The following is a 26,867-nucleotide window of genomic DNA, read 5'->3' as shown; positions in this document are numbered from 1 at the left end:
TGTGTTCATTACTTTAAGTTACTCACGTTCTCACTCATGGGAAACAAAGACAGTTCGAATTTGCTTGCTTTCTCATCATGACACAAAAAAAAGGACGCAAAACAAACTTTTAAATGTCTTCCCAAAACAACCACATTCACACATATATATTCACACGCTGATGCATTCCGTTGACCCAATCACTCCACTCATTATCCACCTATAACCTACTTCCAGAGTTGACTCCACTAAACCTAATGCTTTCAGTTTTTTTTTCTTTTACTGCTGACTTGTGTTCACCTACCGCAACGCGCAATGAGGATCTTATCCGGTGTGCCAATTTCCGCAAATGGTTCACACTTCGCTAAAACCTAACGACTCACCACGGTGTGATGACAGCGCCCTTTTTCTTTAACTTCATCGTGAGAATACATTGCTGCGCCCAATCGAATATTCTTTCTATATGGAATTCATTATAACACCACTTCTTAGCGCTGGCACACTGTCTTATCACTTCCGGTAGTAAGTTAACTATAATTTGTTGCGTTTTCTTCTTTTTTCCGTATGGAAGCAAAGTCCTTTCCTAAAATGCACCATTTTGTTTTATCGAGGCAGAAGCACAGAAACGATACTTTGAGCCAACTGATAACAATTAGCAACCCCGGCCCGATCATCAACAAATCCCGCACACGTGCTGTTTGCTTTCTCAAAAAGCGTTAAGAAATATGTATCAATGACGAATAGAGACAAATAATGAGGCTTTTTAATTGCATATTATGAGGCTAAGTTTGAGCACCACTGACCATCACGAATGACTATGAGGTTTCTGATTATAATGTAAACAGTACAACGCAAAAAAATGCTATCGTATGAATAATATGATATTGAAAAAGAAAACACCAAAATGGCGATAGTACTTCAGAGCCTTGGAAGTGTTTGCTTTAACTTTCAGCACACTACATAGGCTGGAAACAAACAAAATTTTAGCTATGCGTAGCTTATCTGTTTGTGTTGTAAAATCAATATAGCACAAAAAGTAAGCAAAATAGTAATCAAAAATGTACGCAGGTATCGATTAAATCTGTGAAACAACCGGAATAGGTGAATGCAACTGAATAAGCCTTAAAGGAACAAATTTGTAGTAGCGCTAATCAACTTTTTTTGTAAATAAAAAGTAAAAAGTATAACTATGGATGGTGAACGTAATTTATTCTTTTGGAAACTGTATCGCTTTCTGTTACAGGTTAGCAAAGTTTATCTGTGTCTATGATTCATTTTTTTTTAATTTCAAAATCTGTAACCAATTATTTATATCCGAAAAACTTTAAGTCATTATAATCAAACTTTGTTTCACCATTTGAAAATGCTTGACAATATCGCAACTTCGCAAAAGTTTCCCCGTTCTAATTTTTGAAAAAGTTCTTATCATTTTTCCCTGGTCAGTGGAACTTTAAAAAAACAATCAACAAAAACAAAAAAAAAAACAAAATACCTTAAACCAAATCCAGCAACAAAAACGCACTAATGGTAAACCAATGCAAACAATTGATACCCACGTCCGGAACACACCGATACCGCTACGTGGCGCGGACTAGCTTAAGTTGATGATTTTTCGTTGATTTCGACCGATATGTTGTAGAGTGAAGTTTTAGTACTACCACTTACTTTTGCTTCTCTTACCGCTTCACAGTCAGTGTTGCACATGTTGCTTTTTTGTTACAAATTCTTTTCTTATATTTTACCATTATTTAGGAATCATTTTGACACTAGTTTTATGCTTTAAAATCGTACGTACACTCGCGCTGCTTACGTTGCTCAGGCATGGCATATATTAGTGTATCAACGTGCATCCTTTATGCTATAGGTAGCAGAAAGAATCAAACCCGGTATATCTGTGTTTTTGCGTTTTTCAACCATCCTAACGGTTTTATTGCTTCAATATGTGGTTTGTAAAAATGTGGTTTATACGCGAACTGTCCTCAACGCTTATATTTGTTTCTTAATTGTATTAAGGGAGGAAATAGGGAAAGGGAGGGGGCAAGGATATTCCACATCATCTCCGCGCCTCGGGCAAGCAGAGAGAACGATAGCGACCAACCAGTCAGAGACAGCACAATATTAAACAATGAATGATTTTGCCGTGGCGCCTGGCTGTTTGTCCAGTGCAAAAAAATAAATTACCAAAACGGGAACTCCACTTTGTAACAGCGAAAGTGGACTAACAAGTGCTATCAAAAAGGAACTAAAAACAAATGGAGAAACAAAAATTCAAACCACATCCATCGCCGAAAAACTCGCAATTACAACTGTTTTTCCCTATACTGATCCACACTTTGTCGCAACTGTAATCGTGTATGTTGTGTTTCATCTTTCCTGCTTAACCTGTTGATGCTGTTGCTGCTGCTGGTGGTGTTGGCTTTGTTGCTGACAAAGATCCATGTTGGTGTTGTTTGAGACTGTGCCGTTGTTTAGTGTCGTTGATGTTGCTGCTGTCATCATTGAATTTATCGTTGTAACTGTCCCACCATTATCGATTCCTTCGCCATCACTATTTCCATTTTCCAGTTTGATTTGCTTCCGGGCCGAACAATCTTCCGAGTCGCTACTGTTAATTTTATGCTCACTATCATCTTCCGTACCGTTGTCATTGTTTATTTTGTGTTTAAGATGATTTATTTCGCTACTACCGATGATCGTAGTACCGTGTTTCACTACTTCAGTACTCGGTAGCTTTATGCCCATATTACTGCTGCCATTGGCCGCATTTATGGCCCTAAAGTTAAGATTACTATTGATTATTGCAGCAACGGCAGCCGCAATGCTATTACTGCTGCTACTGATATTCTGAGCATGGTGATTCGTAACAGCAGTAGCAATTGCAGTTGTAGTAGCAATATCGTTACTTTGAGACACCTCAATCCCGTTGGCATTGGCGGAAGCGACGGATGAGGAAGGAGTTAACACTGTCGTGGCCGCAGTAGAAGCCAATGTGGCTACCGTATTCATTGCACCGACAACGGCCGCAATCGTTCTTACCGGCAAATGCTGCGGGTGATGTTGGTGCTGTTGGTGTTTCTGATGTTGTCCGAGAATACCCGAACTGGAAGATGTTATTCCGGTGGAAGCAACGGCTGGCGAAGAAGCAAGAATGGAATTCACTAGTGTTGCCGTCGGTTGGTGATGGTACAATTTTGCTGCGATTGGTGTTAAAGAAGCTGTTGCGTTTGCCGGAGTCGCAGCCGCTATGAGATGCGGATGGTGATGGACAGGTGTTGCAAACGGGTGGTGCTGGTGTATTGCTGCTGTAGGATGTGGTTGATGATGGGCTAGTAGTATTGCATTATTGGTGTTCGCCATCATTGATGGTGCGGGTATCAAACCATTGTTGAGATTGGCGGCTGCCGACAGGGGATTGGCGGAAGCCGCGGCTACTACCGCAGCTGCAGCGGCAGCGGCAGCAGCAGCTGGATTGGCAATCAGATTGAAATGGGCTGTTGGTTGATGATGATTGGCAGGCGTGGCCTGCACGGTTGTTGGCGCACCTACTACTTTACTGACAATGCTACTACTGGTGTTGTTGGGACAGTTTTTCATTATATCTCATTGCGTCTGAAACTGTGGCATCGTTGCATACATCATTGGTTGTTGGGAGGACGCCGCAGCAGCAGCTGCAGCTGCTGCGGCTGCTCCATTGGCAGCCACTGCCGGGATAGTTTGCATTCCCCACCCGGCTGCCATGTTCGGTTGCATCATGCGGTATCCTGAAAAAAATGAAGTGTTTAAAAAAATTTCTAAAAAAAATTTAACTGGTATTTCGTATCATGATGATCAATTTTTGCAAAACCTTGTGAGTAGATTGAGATGCGACCTTTAAGTGGTCAATGCTGGCAAGTGAGGATTTATAATTGTGGATAATGTTCCATGAAGTAAAGTTTTGTAAGAATATAAAATGTATATATTTTTGTAACACTGCACTTACCAGCGGTTCCTGCCTGCTGTGGACTTGCGGCAGCATATGCATATGGATATGCCGCATAACTCTGTTGCATATACTGTGTCTGCATTTGAGGGTATCCCTTAAACGGAAGAAAAAGAATCATTCGATTTATCATCCACAAACGTAGTTCTCTAGCTCGACTTACCGGATACCAATAACCCATTTGACCGTACGCAGTATACGGATATTGAGCACCAGCAGCGGCCGCCTGCGATAGCTGCTGATTCGCTCCGTGCTGCTGGGCTGCTGCTGCTGCTGCTGCGGCCGCAGCCGCCGCTGCATTCGGAGCTTGCAATTGGTGGCCCGAAATTCCATTGATGCCAATTCCAACCATTCCAACGGCTGCTGCATTGATGTTGTTGTTTGTCATCTCTCCTCCGTTTTCCTTGCCCCAGTAACACTTTACCGGGTGCCCTTGAACCTCACTGTTGTGGGTGCCTTCGATGGCCCGTGCGGCCGATTCCTTGGACGTGAATTTGATAAACGCATATCCCTTGTCCTTGAATACTCGAATGTCTTGGATTTGTCCGAACTGGCTAAAATGCTTGGAAATCAGCTGCTCGGTTATGGTGTTCGGTGGAAAACCACCGCAATACACTGTCGTGTTCGTAGGACCAGTGTTGTTGTAGATTTCCTCGAACCCAGGAGTTTTTCCACTTTTAATACCTATAGGTAGAAATGAAACGTTCCCATTACTGCAAGTATCACGTTTCATTTTGTTTATACCTAATAACTCTAATGTAATTGACATAGGTAATAAATATCGTCGAAACAACACAGAATCAATCATTAGTGCGATATTCTGAAGAACTTACAAATTAGAATAAAAAACAAACATTTATCACTGTTCTTTTTTGACATTCTTTTGTGTTAATCAAATTTTAATTGATTCGATTCTTGTTTCTTCGATATATCTTCACGAGCAAACCGAAAACATTACCTTCAGTTTGAAAAAAAGTTAAACTACATCTAAAACCTTTAAAATTAAACAAATAAAAGAAGAAAACGGGCGAAACTAACCATACTCACCCTTGGTGTTCTCACGGGGTGGTGGGGGTTTTCTGGTGGACCAGTTGGTGCGAATGCTCCTCGAACCGAGCCACTGTCCGTTCATCATCTGTATCGCATTCTCCGCCTCAGCCTTCTTCACAAACGATACAAACGCATATCCCCTGGACTTCAGCGTCTGCGGATCCCGCACGATGCGACAGTTTGAGATTTCCCCAAAAGGCGCGAAAGCCTCCCGCAGGGTTTCAGTTTCGATTTCCGGACTGAGATCCCCCACGAATATATGATGGTGCTGGCTCGTGTCCGTTTTCGGTTGGTTTCCTGGGCTCGTAGCCCAGTTAACTTTGATTTCCTTTTTAAGGAACAGTCGCTTGTTCATAGCGGCCAGCGCTGTTTGAGCGGACTGGTGATTGGCGTATTCGATGAACGCATATGGATCGTTGCTTGCTTCTCGGATAATCTTACAACTCTTCACCTGTCCCATCTGACCGAAGAGGGCACATAGCAGCTCCTCGGTCACTGATTGATCGAGACTTCCAACGTACAAAGTTTTCGGGTACACTTCGTCCGTCATCTTGGTTTTTTTACTCTAGGAGCTGTCACTAGTGATAGATGCTAAAAAGAGCTCGACGACTGGTTATTTATCAATTCTGCAGTAGCACTGGCAGAAACGCTTGTTTTTTCTTCTCGGAGTTTCGATTTTACATCAACCCCAAATAGCACCAGCAATGAGCAATTTTTCACGAAGGCTCCTTTGATCTGCCTGTTTGTCTTTCTTGTTGTTGTTATTGTTAGAGCGATAGCCTGGCAGATCGGTGTCTTTAGTTCGAATGTTTTCACGACAGCACTTTGCCTGACTGTGTCTGTGTTTCTGAGAGGAGGATCACAAATGCAGAGCAACAACTTTGAAAGAGGATGAATGAAAACTAGTTTCCACGGGAGTCGGTTCCCCCTTTTTCGGTTTTCCTTTAGTCTTGCACTTCTGCAGCCACAAACAGTCACACAAAAAAAGAAACTGTGTCTTGTCTTCCGTAGTCGTTTTTCTCAGTCCATAGAGAGCGTATTCGGTTGTTGTTTTTTTCGTGCCACCTTGTTTCACTGGAAACTGCGGAATCCAATCTCTAGAATACCGCGATACGGTGTATCTGCTCCTGCTGTCGGCCAAATTTTACTCTAAAACAGAAAAGAAAGAAAACGACCTAGGTGAGTACACAAACACAGCCAAACTCATACGAAATAAATTGGTGGAAAACTGTTGTGCGGGGTTCTTCTCCGTATATCCGAAATCAAGCGAATAAGTTCATTCGCCTACCGAGAGAAGTTGAAAAGTGCAAAATTCAAAGTGCTGCCTAGTGTTCTTCTGTTTAAATGTTTTAAAATAGGAATGACTAATTAAAAAATGATGGATGCTAGATTTCATGATGTTGATATTCCTTAAAATTCGATTGTGTCATTAATTTTTGTTTTTCATTTGTGGAAAAAAAAAGAAATGTCTATTCCTGAAACAGTTGTCGATATTTATCTGATGAAAAGCGCGTTTATTTTCACTAAGCCTCATGTCAGTCTTATACCGTATTTGTTGTAGACTTTTTGTAGTCCGTATTTGACGTGACTCAACTAGAAAATTTATTAAATAAGTCCTCTACTTCGATCAAAACGAGTTTGTCGAAGATCCTACAATCAGTTCCGGATTCGGATTCGATCTGATGGAGAATACAAAGCAAGATACCTCGCAAATACAATACCTATCCGGGAACGACAATTCATGGCAGTGAATTCGACGTTTAATCAACCTACTGATCGGAATCTTGCTAGAATAGCATCAAACTCAGCTAAGAAAATGCTGCACTTCGGCACGAGAGAATACAATTTCAAGCAGAACTATAATTTTCACCAACCAATCTATCAAACACGTTTTTCAATTTTTTCCGACTTTCCTACTTTTTCTTTTCTCCTTTCTCTTCTCACCTGTCTAACTATCAAACTGTCAAACTAATCTGTCACAAAATGGGTTTGATGTTCCCCCTAATTTCACCTTCTCAGGGCCGTAGCAACACCCCACCCCGTAACGCCCACTTTAGGGGGCTTTACCTTCACATACTATAGCAGGCGCGGGGGTGGGATTCTCTTAATCAGTTTCGCGTTCATAAACGAGCGATTTAAGCGCCACCTCTTTCGAGGACCGCTCGTCGAGTTTTATTGCCCGGCGAGAAACCCAACCTCAGGGCGGGTTTTACTAAGAATCCAAAAGCGGATGCGGAAACGATCGGGAGACCAAAGTTAAGGAGAAGTACTAGGGAAACTACACCTTCGATTCGAAGAGGTAGCTGGGACGCGAACCACGGTCTATCCGTTTGAAAAAACACACGCTTGCGTGATCGTCACAGGAGGAACTCACTTACCGGTTTTCCCCTGGGTGACCGAAGCATAAGCGAGGGAACTGTTTTCTCGAGCAGTTCTTCCCGAAGCAAAAAAAAAACAAACTACAAAAAACTAGAAACTAAAAAACGAACGGATAAACACGTGAAATCACCTTTTTCAATCAGACTTAATGTTCTGGGAAAGCATGAACTCTCTTATTTTTCAACAAAATACATTATTGGCGGTTGAAAAAGTTTGTATTGAGACGAAATGAAACGGGAAAAACATATTTTACATTTTTGTACAATTTCTTAAGCTAAGTTTTTATTTTTATTTTTACCTAGGATTACATATTAGCTTTTTGGGGGTTCCTTTCCCTGCTTTCCCTACGTGTGCTTAGTGAGTGAGAATGGGCTGTTATTGGCGCAGCCTTCTCAACTGGGAAACCTCGTGACTTAAAGGGTTTCCAAAAAACTGTGTGTGGCTAATTTCAGAATGGCCAAATATATCTCCTTCACATGCGCATGGGTTATTTTTAGTTTGTACTTACAGTACCATTTCTGCTTACGTCGGCAAAGTAGAGCTGATTGTTGCGGGGTTGCCGAAAATAGATTCGACTGCTGGGCGGAGTATCACCGGCCAATCAGTGACCGGGAACGACGTTTATTACGGCGTGTCGATGTTGGCGAAAACTCAGCGGTGATGATGATGCAGATCAGCAGCGAATCAGTCTTGGTGGCCTGGAAAGGGTTGTAACGGGCAGACCACTGAACCACGTGTTGACGGGTGGTTCACTTCCGACAATTCCTGGTCGGGAAAACCTCGATCCTGTTCCGTGCACCTTCAGCGGGTTCGAGCGGCAGGTCAGCTAGCTATCGCTAGAAGCGTTGTGTTTGCTCCCTAATAAAAAACCGTTGAACGGCTGTTCAACGAAAAAAAATTAGCACACACAGTCATTCACACACAGAAACCATAGATTTTTTTACCTTTTTTGTTTTTAAAGGCGAGCACACGATTTGAGCACACGACAACTAGCTAGCTAAACTAAATCGTCCTGTTAATGAAGGAACATAATATGGAAAAATTAAATCTAATCTAGAAGGACACTTCACGTGTTCACATTACATCTACGAAACGCGGCCAAGTACAAAAACACTCGCTTGGGCTTAAATCACGGTCAGGATCAAAGTGGAAGAGGTGAATTCCTGGGAACCTCAGTAAGGTCGCAAGTTTGGAAAATCTGTTTTTTTTCAAAGGAATTCCGATGATCCCCGAAGGCGGTCATCGACCTTTCAAGCGTCGGTGTTTGTCATAGATGCGCTCTCGGCACGGTTTGGTAGCATCCCTTTCCTTCCCACATAAAATCAATCTACCCTCTCATTTCGATCCGCCCTTGGATCCCAACATTTACGAGGTCAAACTCTGAAGGCGACGCTAAATCAAGAACGCCTGAAATAGTCCCGATTAAGTTCGACTTCCTATGAAGAAGAACTGGTATGCAAGATTGGATGCAGTGTTATGAAGTGAAGCGCGTGGTCTGAATGCATACCTTTCTATGTAATAGCATTTTGAAAAGGCTTATTTTGTCTTGTTGCTCTTGGTTAATGTTATCAATAATAATTGTACTAATCACGAATAAATAAATAAATAACGAAATGTATACAAATATATCAAGGTAAATATTTACAACATGTAACAGTGTTACATAATTCCCTACTGAAAATACGAAAATTTGTTTGAATTAATAATTCAAACAAATTTTCGTAGCTTTTTATTGGTCTCCTATACAAACGTCTCTATTCTGATCGTCACAACCTTGGTTGGCATACATCCACATTCATACGCAACGGAAAACAAAACATAAATCAATTATCAATTGGAGTAATTTCTTACTTCAAAGATTATTACAAAAACTTCTTCGACAATTTTAATTCATCAACCTTTACACAGAACTACACAATATATAAACTGAATCCTAAGTCATTCCCCTCCAGAAGTTTCGTTATCCGAAGATTCTGGAATGCTTATTCTTCGAAACTCAACCGGTTTGCCTCACTAAAACTACACCAGACCTTCCTGTCCGGAAAACGTTTTATGTGGAAAACAAACACGAAAAACAACCGGTTTGCCTCCCTGTAACTACACCAGACCTTATTGTCCGGAAAACGTTACATGTGGAAAACAAACACGAAACATAACCGGTTCGCCTCACTGTAATTACACCAGACCTTCCTGCCCGGAAAACATTACATGTGGAAAACGAACACGAAAAATAACCGGTTTGCCTCACTGTAGCTATACCAAACCTTTTTGTTCGGAAAACGCTACATGTGGAAAACAAACACGAACATAAACACCCGGTTTGCCTCACTGCAACTACACCAGACCTTCTTGTCCGGAAAACGTCACATGTGCAAAACAAACACGGAACAACATGCACGACTCTCTGAAACTAAACCAGTATTGTTTAACTGGAAAACATAACATGAGAAAACGAACACGAATTAATAACCCGCATAAATCAGTATTATACAGTGACTATTCCCATTATCTTCTTCCTAAGACACTCAAAAGATTACTTCTATAGTTTTGGATTATTAATGTAAGATAAGACTTATCATTTTTTCATGAAATGGAATCGTTTGGACGCACTTTACGATACAGGGAACGGGTCGTTAAGTAGAGTAACCATTCATTTTTTTTGCTTTTTTCTACTCGCTCCATGCGAATTGTATCATACGGGTAATCTTCACTTAATGATTTTCTTATAAAAAAAAAAACTATACAACATATCGTTTACTTATGATACAATAATTAAAATAAAAATTAAAATTATTGAAATTAAAATCAGTTTTAAAATCGTTTTTATAACATTTTATTCACAACACATAGGTACATAGATTTTTTTAAATACAAAAAACACTGTTTACACTGTAAATCGTCGTGCTGCTGTTCCCGATGCTATTATTGTTAGTGATGTTGTCGACAACCGACCCTCGCACCGTTGGAACCGGTGCTGTTGCCTAGCGGACCGCCCCAACATAATAATGATTCCGTTAACAGGGATCTTCAAGATAATAATGATGAAATTCTGGCGTCTTCTTTTTGATCTGGAGACATCTGGCTCGCTGCGACTGAAAAAAATAGTTTTCAATAAGAAAAACTGAAAATGACCAATAAATAAATCAGGGTACTTACCCTCGCACGACCGCAACTGGAACCGTCGCCAACCGATCCATCGCACCATCGGAACTGGTGCTGTTGCTTTCCGAATAATCCCGGAAGAGTGAAATTTCAAAAACTCTTCCGGCGAAATGAATTTCATTTTACGCACAAATTCAACCACGTGTGATAATGCCAGCAGAAAATTTCGGGGTGCGTTGCTAAAATAATCGAATATTTTTCATGATTATTAGCTGTATCTTTCAAGAATATTTTTTTATCTTATCGTTGCGTTGCCAAAATTAGTCAATTAGATTTTTGAAAGATTAATCTTATCTTTTAGAAATGGTTTTTTCTCGTTTCTAGCAAAGACACATTAGCAATGACCCAAAAAATATCGTAACTATTAATGTAATCAGAAGCTAATAATTCGAAAGATGCATAGTATCGTTTTTAGCTATGCGGGACTCTTCATCAAAATTATTTCTTGCGAAATAATTTGAGAAAAAAAAATTATTAAGTTTCAATCACATTCAACCCATTCATGAACACACCTATCATTCATCGTAATGAACATATCTATTCTCTAGCATGTTGGCCGATGAGGCGCGCCACTCACCGCCAACTCTCACGCACACTGACGCAGCCAACGCAAGACGATCATAAACAGAAAGAGAAACGTCAAAAGTGGAAAATTTTCTGAACGGAGTGAAGTGCGTTTTCGGCGACGTGTGGAATCATCTTATCCGGCTGCAGAAGGACACTAAATTGCTGATGGTTCCAGGGATTGAGTGGACCAGGTGGCCATGGACCGGAACGAGCTGTAACAGCAGTTGCATTTGCTGTTTTTTTTTCCAGGAAAGTACTAAGTATCGTGAGTAAGATGTTTAATTAATGAACTGTTTTTTTGGGGCTTGGGTGGGGGTTTCTGTTTCTTTTCAGGTTTAGCGATGGCTAACAAGTGCAGCAATATTGATGTGGAGTACCATTTTCTTGATCCGGATTTCATTAAGGATGAGCCAATATTGAATAAGGATGCACTGAAGCGGACTTAACTGTTAATATGCGAACATCCGGAATGGACTAGGTCGCCTAGTATTTGAAGAAGGATTATCAAAAATTTGAAACTAAGCAATGGACATTATGAGGAATAACAAAAACTAAACACGGAGGAATTATCTACGGAAAAAGAAGAAAAAGTGGATTACGAATAACAACAACTGAACAAGGAGGAAGTCTACGGAAAAAGGAAACAATGGAAAAAATGGAACAAGGACTAAAAACAAACTGTGAGTATTTTTAATATTATTTAACTAACCGAAATTTAAGTATTTACAATAGAAAAACCTCAGGCAGGCGCGACTACTAACTAAATTTCAATATTTACAATACTATTTACATGAACTATGTACAAAGGGGGGAAGCAATTTCCACTCCCAAATTGTTTTGCCTTTTCGGTTTTCGGTCGTTCATCTGTTACCTTTTTTTGAGGTGTTACAGAGTTTTATTCAAATGGTTTGAGCTCAACATGAATGGTTTAAGCGTTTTTATGAATTTAGCAAGACGATTAGAACTCTCTCGGAATTGTTTTGCTTTGAGGATAGGCTCATTCTTTGCTTATAGCGACCACTACTAAAATGTTGTCGAAGTCATCGCTTAGGCTCGCTTTAGAATTCGTGTTACACGTACTTTGGCAGGTCATCACCTTAGCTCCTTCTTACGCTTCATGAGCACTACGACTCCTCTGAAATCAGCACCTAAACCTTCAAAGCTTCCGCCAAAATTAACATCGCTTACCCTAGTTCATGAAAACACCCGCGTCAATCAAGTGGCATTAAAAACCAATCAAAAGGTGAAATTTTTTCTGACGATTTCAGTTTTCAAATTTGAAATCAAGTTGTCACTTTTACTGAAGATTTTCATAGCTCACAAAATGAAGTTTAAAGTGGTTTTCGTTTTCCACTGTGAATTATTTTTAGAATTTTGTTTTCCTGTAAGGATTAATTGTCACTTGTTTCCAAGGTTCACATAGCTTTAAAAAAATAGTAAGCAATTCAATTTTGAATGGGTTCGATGCCCATTTGAAATGGTCTGCGATTCGTTTCGATTTTCTTCGAGAAAATTGTTTGTCACTTGTTTCCAAGTTGTACATAGCTTTAAAAAAATAGGTTAATGAAGGTTTTAGCTTGTTCTGGGCAGATTAGCTTTTTTAAGGTGATTAGCATAGAATACTCCTAATCTTTTTCCGGTCGTCGACTCGAGCTCGTAACCATGTTTACCCAGTACTTTTCTTACGGGGGCGAGTTCAAGCTTAGGGGCCAGTTTTGAACAAAATCCTTTAGCCTTATCCGACAGGTCAAACGTTCTTTTCAAAACAGTTTCTCCTTCATAATCAACAGGGCAATTGAAATTTGAGCGAAGATTATATTTTTTCCTGTGGCGTTCGTAAACCTTCGTTAGATTTTTTTGAATTTCTTCGAACAGCTTCTTACGCGATTCGTTTTCTTCCTGAGTAGTTCGTGATAATTGTCTGTTTCTTATTTGTTGATATTCTTTACTATCTAAAAACCTTTCACGTCCTGCGACCTTTTGAAGTAAAGCGTGATCAGAAACTCCTTTTTTATCTGCTTTAATTTTCAATTTGAAACGAAAATCTTCCACGGATGATTTCCCATAACCCGAAAAATATATCTTCCCATTTTCAATTCGGCGATATTGACGAAACTCCATTTCACGACCTTGAATAGAAAATCTTGACTGCAGACTGGTATCGCTGCCTGTGGGAAAACTCCTACTACGATCCCTGTCTCCCTGTGAAACAGACTGGCGTGTATTTTGTTGCTGACTAGCATCGCTGTCGCCTTCGTGCTGTGGAAAATTCCCTCTGCCATGATCAGAAAATCTCGGAATTTCAAACGTCAAACTATTTGGTTGTGGCCCTTCGCAATTAGGTTGCCTGTTATGCCTTGAACAGTCTAACTCCTGTGTAGTTTGATCCCCAACTCCAGCGAGTGTTAACAGAGACTCAAGCTCCTGAATTCGCCGAACTAAATCGTCGTAAGAAGGCCTAGTATCTTGTTCTATGACAGGTTTCGCCTGGTCAACTTCTTTTGAAAGTTCCTTCGAGATCGAACGCTCAAACCCAACAGCTGAATGAATTGAAAAATCTAACGTTTCTGCTTCTTTAGAACTCCCACGCAATTGAATCTCATAGTCAACTTCCTCGTCAGTTAAATTATCAGCCGACGAATATAGAATCGACATTTTAACTAATTACTTTCCTAAATTTTTCAGATACAATGATACTAACGAGAACAACAACCAATCAGAGGATTAATCAACAGATTAAAACTTTACGAAGTTTGCGGACTACCCGAGCGAGGACGGATACAGCTCACACTACCAATTAAGGTGTTTTTTTTTAGCACCTAGTAGTTTTAACAGATAACGTTAGATAACAGACCAGTAATAGTTTTTCAGAAGAATTTTGATTTTACTTACTGCAATTTTAATTTAGTACGGACATTGGTTTTTGAAGAATTGCAGTTTAGAAGAAAAATAGTAGCCTGATAATAACAAAATACGATTGAATTATAATCGAAACTAGCCTACATAGTACGTCTTCTTATAATTAACGATTATTATTTATAAATAGGACGGCTTACAAAAAATGACAAAGTCTAGGACAACTACCCTAGGTAATTGAGAAATTTGCGTACAAAAATAGTAATAAATATGACGTACTGAATAAATAACAAAAATATCTAATAAATAGGACGATATGCAATAAATAACAAAAAAAATTGTATCGATTAGGACACTATGATGCAAAAAACAAAAAATGTAATAATAATTATGTTCAACCTTGATTAGAGCAATATATAATAATTTTTATAAGACAACGACTGTTTTTTTATATACAATCAGAAGGAAAATTTTTGCTATTTCCCAAAACTAAAGCCTTAATTGAAAAAAAAACAGCCTCTTTTAATACGTTGGGCGCCAGTTATAGCAGGCGCGGGGGTGGGATTCTCTTAATCAGTTTCGCGTTCATAAACGAGCGATTTAAGCGCCACCTCTTTCGAGGACCGCTCGTCGAGTTTTATTGCCCGGCGAGAAACCCAACCTCAGGGCGGGTTTTACTAAGAATCCAAAAGCGGATGCGGAAACGATCGGGAGACCAAAGTTAAGGAGAAGTACTAGGGAAACTACACCTTCGATTCGAAGAGGTAGCTGGGACGCGAACCACGGTCTATCCGTTTGAAAAAACACACGCTTGCGTGATCGTCACAGGAGGAACTCACTTACCGGTTTTCCCCTGGGTGACCGAAGCATAAGCGAGGGAACTGTTTTCTCGAGCAGTTCTTCCCGAAGCAAAAAAAAAAACAAACTACAAAAAACTAGAAACTAAAAAACGAACGGATAAACACGTGAAATCACCTTTTTCAATCAGACTTAATGTTCTGGGAAAGCATGAACTCTCTTATTTTTCAACAAAATACATTATTGGCGGTTGAAAAAGTTTGTATTGAGACGAAATGAAACGGGAAAAACATATTTTACATTTTTGTACAATTTCTTAAGCTAAGTTTTTATTTTTATTTTTACCTAGGATTACATATTAGCTTTTTGGGGGTTCCTTTCCCTGCTTTCCCTACGTGTGCTTAGTGAGTGAGAATGGGCTGTTATTGGCGCAGCCTTCTCAACTGGGAAACCTCGTGACTTAAAGGGTTTCCAAAAAACTGTGTGTGGCTAATTTCAGAATGGCCAAATATATCTCCTTCACATGCGCATGGGTTATTTTTAGTTTGTACTTACAGTACCATTTCTGCTTACGTCGGCAAAGTAGAGCTGATTGTTGCGGGGTTGCCGAAAATAGATTCGACTGCTGGGCGGAGTATCACCGGCCAATCAGTGACCGGGAACGACGTTTATTACGGCGTGTCGATGTTGGCGAAAACTCAGCGGTGATGATGATGCAGATCAGCAGCGAATCAGTCTTGGTGGCCTGGAAAGGGTTGTAACGGGCAGACCACTGAACCACGTGTTGACGGGTGGTTCACTTCCGACAATTCCTGGTCGGGAAAACCTCGATCCTGTTCCGTGCACCTTCAGCGGGTTCGAGCGGCAGGTCAGCTAGCTATCGCTAGAAGCGTTGTGTTTGCTCCCTAATAAAAAACCGTTGAACGGCTGTTCAACGAAAAAAAATTAGCACACACAGTCATTCACACACAGAAACCATAGATTTTTTTACCTTTTTTGTTTTTAAAGGCGAGCACACGATTTGAGCACACGACAACTAGCTAGCTAAACTAAATCGTCCTGTTAATGAAGGAACATAATATGGAAAAATTAAATCTAATCTAGAAGGACACTTCACGTGTTCACATTACATCTACGAAACGCGGCCAAGTACAAAAACACTCGTTTGGGCTTAAATCACGGTCAGGATCAAAGTGGAAGAGGTGAATTCCTGGGAACCTCAGTAAGGTCGCAAGTTTGGAAAATCTGGTTTTTTTCAAAGGAATTCCGATGATCCCCGAAGGCGGTCATCGACCTTTCAAGCGTCGGTGTTTGTCATAGATGCGCTCTCGGCACGGTTTGGTAGCATCCCTTTCCTTCCCACATAAAATCAATCTACCCTCTCATTTCGATCCGCCCTTGGATCCCAACATTTACGAGGTCAAACTCTGAAGGCGACGCTAAATCAAGAACGCCTGAAATAGTCCCGATTAAGTTCGACTTCCTATGAAGAAGAACTGGTATGCAAGATTGGATGCAGTGTTATGAAGTGAAGCGCGTGGTCTGAATGCATACCTTTCTATGTAATAGCATTTTGAAAAGGCTTATTTTGTCTTGTTGCTCTTGGTTAATGTTATCAATAATAATTGTACTAATCACGAATAAATAAATAAATAACGAAATGTATACAAATATATCAAGGTAAATATTTACAACATGTAACAGTGTTACAATACATCTAGCAATGCAACCTTAACTACCCCACGGCGAAGAATCCCTGTACTGGTAGCTACGTCGACCTGCCGAACTTGTCCATCTTCTCCAGGAAACGTCTTCAACACTCTTCCACGAAGCCAGCCGTTCCGAACGCTTTCGTCGACTATCACCACTAGGTCTCCTTCACGTAGGGGTCTCACATCATGAAACCACTTGGTACGACGCGCTATGGTTGGAAGATAACTCGCAATCCACCGCTTCCAAAATTGATCCAGCATGTAATCCATCGCCTTCCAGTTCGTGTTCAGCGCCGTCGGTTCATCTATCGGCACTTTCACTGCATTACTTCCGCTTGAACTCATCAACAGGAAACTGTTCGGTGTGAGCACTTCAGCATTTGGTGAATCAAGTGGAACGAATGTTAACGGGTGTGAGTTCACTATCATCTCAACCTCAGCCAAAAGGGTCATCAGTTCTTCGTCGTCAAGTGGGCTGCGAGGAGCTATGCTTTTCAATGCGTCTTTGACCGATCTTACTTTACGCTCCCAGACCCCTCCCATGTGAGGGGTCGAGGGGGGATTGAAATGCCATTCGGTGGTAGCGTTCGTGAAGGTCCTCGCGGCGCACTGGTTGATGGCTTTAACTTCGTTGATAAGCTCTCTCGACGCCCCGCGAAAATTTGTGCCGTTGTCGCTGAAGAAGTGTTGGGGTGGACCTCTTTTGGCTACGAACCTGCGAACTGCTCTGATGCACGAATCCGTCGACAGCGAATAGACGACCTCGAGATGTATTGCCCTGACGCTGAGGCAGGTAAACAGACATACCCAGCGTTTCACCGAGCTTCGCGCCCTTTTGACCGTCAGTGGGCCGAAGTAGTCCAGGCCGGTAAACGTAAACGGTCGTACATACGGCTTCACTCGAGGATGCGGTAACGGAGCCATCTTTGGAACGTCAGGCTTGGCTCGGTAGACGCGGCACCACATACAGGTTTTCAAAATGGACTTCACTGTGGCACGGAACTTCGGAATGTAGAATCGCTGCTGGAGTTCGTTTAAAACTGTTTCTGTGTTGGCGTGGCCGTAACGTTGGTGATATCTCAAAACGATCAGTGCTGTGACATGGTCAGATCTTGGAAGTATTATCGGGTTCCGGAAATCGTCAGAGTAATACAGAGAGTTGATCCTGCTTGAGGCCCGCAAAATGCCATTTTCGTCCACTACAATCGACAATTTAGCTAACGAACTTGATTTCGGAATCTTTTTGCATGCTTCAGGAAGATCGGTTGTTTTTAGAAGAGCTTCTACTACATCGGGAAACGCCGAGCTCTGCACTTTCCGGAATATCGATATTTCTGCGACTCCGTAATCTTTCTGCGTAGGTACCACTTCAGAATCGCTGTTGACTTTAACAGGACGATAACGATCGATGAAGTTGTGGATGTAGGCGAATACTTTGACGAGGCGTTCGAACGACGAAAACTTAGAAAAGTCAACCAGCTGTACACTGTTGGTCCCGCGATGAATATGAACCGATCGGATTTCTTCAGGCGTCTCTGCTACATTCGGTTTTCGGTTTAGCCATTCATCCTCCGGACTGTATAAGAATTCGGGCCCTACGAACCATCTACTGGTGGAACAGAAATTGGGACCATTGCCCCACTTGGTAGCATCGTCAGCGACGTTCATTTTGGAGGGTATCCAGCGCCACTCGTTGATCTTCGATATCGATAAAATTTCACCCACACGAAAGCCCACGTATTGCCGGTATTCGAGAATCTGCTTAGTGATGTTCGCTTTCAGTTCTGGATCTTTTGCCAACCGCCTCTCCAAACAATCATTTCGTCTTTTCGCCATATGGTAACTGTTTGGCAGCTTGACGCAGTCCGATCTCCACAACAATCCGGTTTGAATTCGACCGGAAGCGGTTCGTACCGTGGTTTCCTCCAAAATCTTCCTCGCTCGCATGTCCTCTTCGCATTCCGGTGGAAGTTGCCCTTGAATGCCGATGGTATCGCTAGAGACGAATTCTCGGACAATGTCTTCTAGGTGTTCATCCGAAGCGCATCTGCAGACGTTCACTCTGGCTCGAGACTGTTCTGCGGTTAAACTTCTGCCACCAAACACTACCCAGCCTAAGCGAGTCTTGGCGGAAACAGGCTCATCGTTCCGACGTTCACGCTTACCAAGCGTCATAATCAGCCGAGCATGGTCCACCCCAATCAGAATGCTAGGGGTTGCTTCGTTGTAACTTTCGACTGGTAGCCCTCGAAGGTGCGGGTAGAGCTTGACCAAATCGGGATAGTTAACTGTCTGCTTCGGGAGACCCAGATTTCTGACTGTACGGACGTTTTTCAGCAGATGCTTTTCTCCTCCGTTAATCTTTGCGATGGCTAGATTGACACGACGGGAAGAATTTTCGTTTCTGGTTACGTTGTTCGTCCACTCGAGGCATAGTGGACTCTCCGTGCCTTCGAGGCCAAGTTCTTCTGCCGCTTCGTTTTCGATTAACGTTAGATCGGAACCGTCATCCAGGAACGCAAACGCCGCTACAGATTTCCCGTTTCCAAATAGTCTCACGGGGAGAATTTTGAATAGCGTTTTGTCTCGAGAATGCCGATGCGTCGATACAGTTCCTGAGGTTCCCGATTGTGCATCCGATTGGTCCGACCTTTTGGTAGAATGAAGCAGTTTATGATGTGCCTCGGAGCAACCGTCTACTCCACAAGGATACTTTGTGCGGCAGGGCCACTTGCCGTGTGGAAATAGGCATCTTCGACACATTTTCTTTCGCTCGACTATTTTCCATCTTTCGCTGACTGAAAGCTTGCGAAACCTTTCGCACTCACGAATCTTATGCCCCACGCTGTCACAGGCGAGGCAGGGTTTCGGATTTTCTGGTTTCACTGTAACTTGATGGGCGTTCAAAAAGCCTCCTACTTTTTCCTTCCGCTTCTCCCTTTTCGTCGACACTTCTACGGAGGATTCCGTCGCTATCGAAACGTTACAAGCTGCTGTCCGGATCGTCGAAATAAAATTGCAGAACGCTTCTAGATTTGGTACCGGAACGCTCATCAAGTAATGGCCCCACTGTAACTGCAGACATGGTGGGAGCTTGCTTACCATCTCCGTAAGTAGGATAGGGCTTGAGAGGTAAGAATGTAGATGTGCTGCGTCCATAAACGTCACCAGGTTCCGGACTTCTCGACCGAATGTGACAAGCGTTCCAAGCTTGTTGGCATTTGGTTGTGTTGCTGTTCGGATTCTGGTCAGTAAGCAGTTGACCAACTGGTCCGGTCTTCCGCATTCATCCCGAAGAGTCGTAATTATTTGCGGTACGGCGGACGGAATTGTCAGAATACTGAGAACCTTTTCCCTGGCATTGCCGATGAGGGCTCTCTGCAGACGGGCTAGATTTTCGTCGGGCTGGATACCACACATCCGCGTGGTAGACTCGAAAGCATTGACGAACATCGGCCACTCTAAAGGATCTCCGGAGAATTTGGGTAGGTCTCTCGACACCACCTGTCTCGCTGCGATTTGTTGTGCGCTGATCACACCAGCAGCAGGATAGGCCCAGGAATTTGGGGCCTGCCGCGGTTGTGAATTATCCGTTGATCCAACGCCGTGGATTCCATACGGATTGGGAGCCGCTCCAACTCCTGTGCAAGCAGCCGGGAACTGCTTATCTGGCAACTGTCCAATATCCCGGGTCCTCTGGTTTGACTCGTTCTGCTGAACGCACGTTCTGCCCGGATTTTCCGTCGGGGGAACTGCTTCGTTGTGCAAAACTGTAGAAAATCCCGGAGGGATTGCGAAACGTGTAGCTCGATATGTGGGCATCAGTGCTGCTGTTTGCCATTCAGTTTGATTCGATTCGGGAATCACGGAAAGCTGATGAGCAATCGGGTTAAATAATTTCGGAACCGCTCCAGTCGGTACGTTTCTCGAAAGTGGCGTGGAAGTAGCAGGTTCAGGATTCGCCTGCTGTCGTACATCACTGACCCAATGGTTCACTGCCTTAATCCGATCCCGAGCACTCAGACTGGAAACGCTACCACCGACTGCTTCCTCCTGCTCGATTTCGAGCTCAAGTTGGTGCTTCTGAGAAAGATATTGGCGATCTTTCTCTTCCTTTTCCTTCTGGATCTTATCTTCCAGGGCTTTCTGCTCCTCGAGCTGCTGAAGGCGCAATCTTGCCGAACTGTTAGATCGCACAGATATCACGGATCTTATCGATTTCGTCGATGCAGCAGGATGTTCCATTCCGCGCTTCTTCTCACAGGTACCACAGATCCACGATCGATTGGCAACAGATTCGGTAACGCCGATGCAATCGAAATGCCACCAATTATCGCAGGCATCGCAAGCAACCATGCTACGAGCGCCATCCGGACGGGAACAGGCGAGACAGTTGTGTTCCGCAGCAGTCGTCCTCGACTGATTGAGGTTAGGATCCCGCGAACTCATTATTTTTGAGCTTGTAGACTTTTTGTAGTCCGTATTTGACGTGACTCAACTAGAAAATTTATTAAATAAGTCCTCTACTTCGATCAAAACGAGTTTGCCGAAGATCCTACAATCAGTTCCGGATTCGGATTCGATCTGATGGAGAATACAAAGCAAGATAACTCGCAAATACAATACCTATCCGGGAACGACAATTCACGGCAGTGAATTCGACGTTTAATCAACCTACTGATCGGAATCTTGCTAGAATAGCATCAAACTCAGCTAAGAAAATGCTGCACTTCGGCACGAGAGAATACAATTTCAAGCAGAACTATAATTTTCACCAACCAATCTATCAAACACGTTTTTCAATTTTTTCCGACTTTCCTACTTTTTCTTTTCTCCTTTCTCTTCTCACCTATGTCTAACTATCAAACTGTCAAACTAATCTGTCACAAAATGGGTTTGATTTTCCCCCTAATTTCACCTTCTCAGGGCCGTAGCAACATTTGTTTTCTCCCCTCGTTCAGTGTTCCACCGTACCCGATAAAAACAAACACAAATCGTCGCCAGTGTATTGCTACCTCACTCATTCACACGCTCTCTCGCAACACTGACAAAATTTTCGGAGCCCTACCGCAGTGCAACACCAGGTCAAAACCAGTGCAAACTGTCTGAATCAACTAAACAAACAGTTTGACAGCACCTAGTGGTGCACCAGTGCAGCACTAGTGCTACACTGCCCTTCTAAGCAAGATTGTCCCATGTGGAAAAACAAGCAAGCGAGAAAAACGCGATTGAAATTTTGATCTGTTTTTCGGATTTTTGTTAAATTTATGGCTCTTCCGCACCTTTCATGCATATTGTTTTTGTATTTGGTCAATTTACATTGGAATCTATACTTACTTTTTGATATTTTTTTTCTCAAAGAAGAAGATAATTGTCAAAAACGCTTCGTGTGACACTTTTGCGTAGAATATAAGCGTGTGTTTTTTTGTTTCTATGGAAAAACTGTCACACGAGCTCTTTTCTTCTTTGTTATTGTGCGGGAACGGGAAGCATTTTGAAATGTTCCGGAAAAAAAATATAATTGAGCGTTCAAAACTATAGATAAGATGAGTGCATTATTGATGCTGAAGGTTTACGGTTTGGAGTCAAGTTAGAGAACAGTGACAGACAGTAATGACGATTTCCTCGGATTCAATGACATCGAAATTAGAATTGGATCAGAACGGTTCTTAAAATGTTTTTTCTAAGTTAAAAGATGATCCGAATTAATCCGATTCAAGTTTTTTTTTTAACTTTTTTTAGAACAATGAAAGAAATAACCAAGTAAGATTCTACGCGGAAGCGCAATATTGCGCAACGATTAATTGTTTTCCTGTGGTTGCCGGAAGCATTGCCATAACCATATTAGCCGGGATGATATTGCTAATTTGAATTACACATTCTGGAGCTTCGATAACGTAGGCCAAAAAATACTATAAGTATCCGAAAATATGCTTATTATGAGGAACCAAAAATAAGACAAAATGATGGATCTGAACCGGAAGTGGAGAAAAAGTTTTCACTGAAGTGACCCCCTCTCCCTTGTCCATCCCTGTGACCTTCATTCATAAAAAAATACATTTAACGTTCAACATTACAGTACAATGTGTCACAAAAGCGATTTTTCAGGAATTCTGTGACATTCGAGTGGTTTGTAAAGAGTTTTTCTCAGTGGGACATTCTTGCGTAGAAACATCACCATAGAGACAACCACCTAGATGAAAATTTCGTAGATGTTCAGAACAAAGTATATTTTTTTGTGTTTGTATTCGAAAGATAACACAATAATAAGCAGTTTCCAGCGAAAAAGTGAAAATGACCCAAAGGTCATATGGGACATTCTTGCGTAGAACGGCAATACACTCGGCATAAACAAATACGGTATTAGTAACTAGGTTTGCCATCCGTCCCACAAAAGCGGGACATGTACCGCTTTTTTTTATTGAATGTCCCGTAGTCCCGCTTTTTCATCAAAATGTCTCGTTTTTTTCATGAAAAACTTTTATAAAAATCACTGACTTACACTAGAAAAAATAGAACTTTATCCTCAATTTCAATTTATTGATTCAAAACAAAAAATCTTTCGAATACGTCTTTTTCTCAAAATAAGCAACATAACACGAAAAATGTTTTGAATATTTCTCAAAAAAGTACCAATTTTTCAGAGTTTAGCATAAACAATGCTGAATAGCCCTAAAGTTACAATGAGATTCTGATTCAGTTAAGCGTTCTTGAAGCGAGTTCAATCAAAGCAATGTAAATAACTTTGGTTTGAAGAAAATATTGTTTAAGTTGCTTCCAAATGATAATAGGATCTTATTTTTTCGAAAGTACCTTTGTTTAACACGTTCGTCGCCCAAAAAAAATCTCAGAGCATGAAAGTAAAGCGAGAGAGCTTCAGATTTACAACGCGTGGCAGAATTGAGCGGCAACCTTGCTTAAGAGAGCCGTCACCCATATATGGGTGACGTGGCGACGAACGTGTTAATTGCCTTGCATACACCACCTATTTCGACTCAATTGTCCAAAATATACGATGTTGGAAATTTTCTTGAGTTTCCAAATATTCAATTTGAAATATATTCGTTACTGCACAAAGGTTTTTTACGCGATATTTAATCCGCCGTTTGCAAGTAGGCAGTGTCCGGCATTAAAGCGCTAATCGCTAATTTGTCTGCTCCGTTTTTGTTTTTTTTTTCTATTGTCTGACGTCAAATCGCTAATCGCTAACTAGTCCGCTACTTTTGGTAGCGGATAATTTGGTTTGGATAATTTTTTTTCTCACGGGATTTCTTGTGGAGTAACAGGATATACAAACTCCACTACACACACTACAACATTGGCGACGAGTCGAACCCACACGGACAGAGAACAGTTTCTCTTCTTGATAATGAAGAAAGGGTGGATTTAAACTGATTCGGTGCGAGTTATGTATGAATATGGAACGGTTCAAAAAATGAACATGTAGACCATAACCGTGGTATAAGTTAAAATCTCAATACAGAACAGTTATTTACCTTATTTACCCTCATCCGCATCAGATTTCATTACCCTAATCAGCACTAGGAGTGTCAATTTGACACTACAAGCTAAAATCGTTATAACTTTTAGTGTGTTAAACCGATCTAAACAAAACTTATATCAATAGAAACCTTATAAAAAAAAGTAAAATATGTTTAGAACAATATATATATAGCTAAAGCTTCTAGTTTTCTCTTTATTCAGCATGAAAGAAAAAAAAAATCCGAAAAAACATACCTCAGAAAAACTGCTGTAGATTACACGTCCAAAATAATATTTGTTTTATGAATATGAAAGCTGAAGATAATGTCTACATCATGAAGCCAAAAAAAATAATTTTTTAAATATTTTTTAATGAAATGGTCGCAAAAAGTGGTCTGAAAAACCTACTTTTCATTCGATTGCTTGTAAATACTGTTTGAGCCGTGGTAGAGTTTTTGAAAAAATATGACTACAAAATCTATTAAAATTCTAACCTTTTGCTGTCTTTAGATTTTCCATGCAACAAAAATTGAATTTCCTGGAGTTTTTCAAAGTTCACTACTTTGCGCGATTTTTTTACAAATTGAAATTTCATTTGTTTTTGTGGTCCACCGTCAGGTTGTACCCGGATTTTCAGTGCTTTTACTTTGTTTGGACCAATCAAGAGTATATTCATTGGAAAGCACATTCACGCTGTGAGATTTCACAAAAATATGAAAATTATAAACGTAAAATCATTCCTGAATTTCTAGAACCACAAGCAGCACGTCCAGCAAAACGTGTTTGTTTGCTCTCCGAGTAGGTACGGTGTCAAATTGACACTCCTAGTGCGGATTAGGGTAATGAAATGTAATGCGGATGAGGGTTAAGATTTGAGTTTGAGTAAAATAAACAAAAATCACGTTACGTAGTATTTGAATGGTCCCTAACCGAATAGGATCGTCGAAAAGAAGAACATTATTTCAAATACAGAGATCCAAAACAATAATCATAACGTAAAGACACCGTTTCCTTAAATAATAATTTAATTTGTGTCTTTGTTTTATTTGAATTTACCTGTTAAATAGGAGTCTGTGAATGAAAAAGCGGTTGAATGTACTTTTGGCCAGTGAATCCGAAAAATGTAAAATTTACCTTTTTCCAAGTAAAAATATTCACCTTTTTGTAGGAGAAAGAAAAATAGGTAAAATTTACCTTTAAAGAAGGGTATAAAAAAATAACCTCAGTTACTCGGCGTAAATGACCGATTGACCCCGGCATCCCCTCCAGATAAAACAGAGAGGAAACTGCCGAAAAATTCAGCGTTTTTTTTGCTCTTGTAATGTGCGAAAATTACAATGGTCCTTTCTCTCTCTCCCATTTTGTCCAATTTACAAATATGGAACACACACACACAAACGCTAATTTTTTCCTACTTACCGTCGATTGTCTTTTTTCCGAGACACCGTCTTCGTCGTCGTCGTCTTAAAGCACACAAAACGGAAGAAAATGATAAATTTTTCCCCCAACACAATTATGCGAACCGGCAAATGGCCCCCATCAAAGAACACTTTCCGCAGCAAATGCAAGGCTTCGAAACAAAGCGAGGTGGAAAATTTTCGCGACTGTCCTTTCGAAACCCCAAAAACTTCTCCAATCGTCGCCAACTGCGAGTTTCACCCGAAAATGTTGAGACTGTCCCGATTCTTCTACTTTTTTCTTCTTTGCCTGCTCACTTTTGCTTCAGTGGTTGTCGTCGTGCCGAGGAGCAGTAGAGCAGCTAGCTAGCTAACCCGACTCGCTATGCAGCAATAAAAAAAAAACTAGTTACTATATGTAGAAGAAAACTGCTGTAAATTCAAGAGGCTGCGGTAGTTTACCAATTTTCTCGAACTGGTTGCACTTTGTAATCCACAATTTGATCGAATTAGCAAACAGGATCGCGAAAACCGATTTCAACAGCACTGCACTACACTGCGAAGACTCTAAACGCGACAAAATTCAATCGCTCTCGCTAGTCCGCGACAAAACAGCGTTCGCCATTGAAAGTTTAGCAGCCAGATTTGGGGATTGGGTTTTCTCGTTCGCTTCGAGAGAGCTCGCCCGTTTCGTTTTCGGTGCCGTTCGGTTGGCAGCTTTGTGGATCTGGTGAAAAATGTCCCACTTTAATAAATGGACCCTGTTCGGGGCAAACGTCGGATCGACCAGAGCCGAATTTGATCGAAAGTGTACCCGAATGTTACACGAGTTCTTCAAACGTTTTCGAAGTGGGCAAAACAAGGTTAGTATATAAAGGTCTCCTTGCTGTCAAAGCATTTCCATTATTTAAATTGAAATTAAGAATTTTGGCAGTTTAGCCGAAAGATCAGCTGGCCATAAAGAAGAGGAGAAGAAGAAGAAGAAATTAAGAATTCTTATTGTTTTGTGATAAAATTATGGATTGTTTAAACTTTCGTTATTATTTTGATATTTCATTAATATTTGAATAGCGCACGAGGGATCGTACTTATAGATATTTTAAGAATGCTTCATACACAAAAGTTCATAACTGGGTGAATATTAATGGATCCATTGGCTGCACTGACTATAGACCTTCTTTCTCTCCGTTTTAAAATTTTGGTCATGGAGAATGCTACTCCTATTTGAGGCCGTTCAAATATTACGTAACGCAATCTTCGAGCATTTTCAACACCCCTCCTCCCTACGTAACACATTCGCCTCAAAATTTCTAAGCAAAATCCACAAAACGTAGCAAACTGCTATACCCCCCTCTCCCCCTCAAAGCGTTACGTTATATTTGAATGGTCCCTTTACTGCACCTTGGAACACATTCGCACACTGCCAGTTGACCACTATTTCATCTATTCGGATAGTCTCAGCTCCGTTGAGGCGATTCGATCGATGAAACTGATGAAGCGCTCTTC

The 26,867-nt window shown here is 41.2% G+C and overlaps 3 protein-coding genes across 5 annotated transcripts; all 3 read right to left on the bottom strand.

The window, feature by feature from the left end:
- Window positions 1–2,343: 2,343 nt before the first annotated feature.
- LOC129738060 (homeobox protein abdominal-A-like) lies at window positions 2,344–3,573 on the bottom strand. Its single transcript, XM_055729240.1, has one exon. It carries the CDS (start codon window positions 3,571–3,573, stop codon window positions 2,344–2,346), a length of 1,230 nt encoding a protein of 409 aa, XP_055585215.1.
- A 6-nt stretch (window positions 3,574–3,579) lies between these two features.
- LOC129740643 (nucleolysin TIAR) lies at window positions 3,580–26,066 on the bottom strand. Of its 3 annotated transcripts, XM_055732388.1 has the most exons (6): window positions 25,824–26,064; window positions 25,384–25,744; window positions 4,997–6,157; window positions 4,122–4,642; window positions 3,959–4,055; window positions 3,580–3,740 (listed from the first exon to the last, which is right to left on the bottom strand). In XM_055732388.1, exons 3-6 carry the CDS (start codon window positions 5,556–5,558, stop codon window positions 3,580–3,582), a joined length of 1,341 nt encoding a protein of 446 aa, XP_055588363.1. In that variant the 5' UTR covers window positions 5,559–6,157; window positions 25,384–25,744; window positions 25,824–26,064. The 3 variants fall into 3 exon arrangements, with proteins under 3 accessions (XP_055588363.1, XP_055588365.1, XP_055588364.1); XM_055732390.1 differs by having other exon boundaries at window positions 5,006–6,157; window positions 25,384–26,066; XM_055732389.1 differs by lacking the exons at window positions 25,384–25,744; window positions 25,824–26,064 and adding an exon at window positions 7,896–8,465.
- Window positions 16,477–20,931, bottom strand: LOC129738059 (uncharacterized). The gene has a single exon (XM_055729239.1). The coding sequence runs from the start codon at window positions 20,929–20,931 to the stop codon at window positions 16,477–16,479; it is 4,455 nt and encodes a 1,484-aa protein (XP_055585214.1).
- Window positions 26,067–26,867: the final 801 nt, after the last annotated feature.

Source organism: Uranotaenia lowii, chromosome 1 (genome assembly GCF_029784155.1).
Source record: "Uranotaenia lowii strain MFRU-FL chromosome 1, ASM2978415v1, whole genome shotgun sequence".
Taxonomy (NCBI): domain Eukaryota; kingdom Metazoa; phylum Arthropoda; class Insecta; order Diptera; family Culicidae; genus Uranotaenia; species Uranotaenia lowii.
Note: the sequence above shows the minus strand (reverse complement) of the source record. Positions and strands in the feature narration are given on the sequence as shown.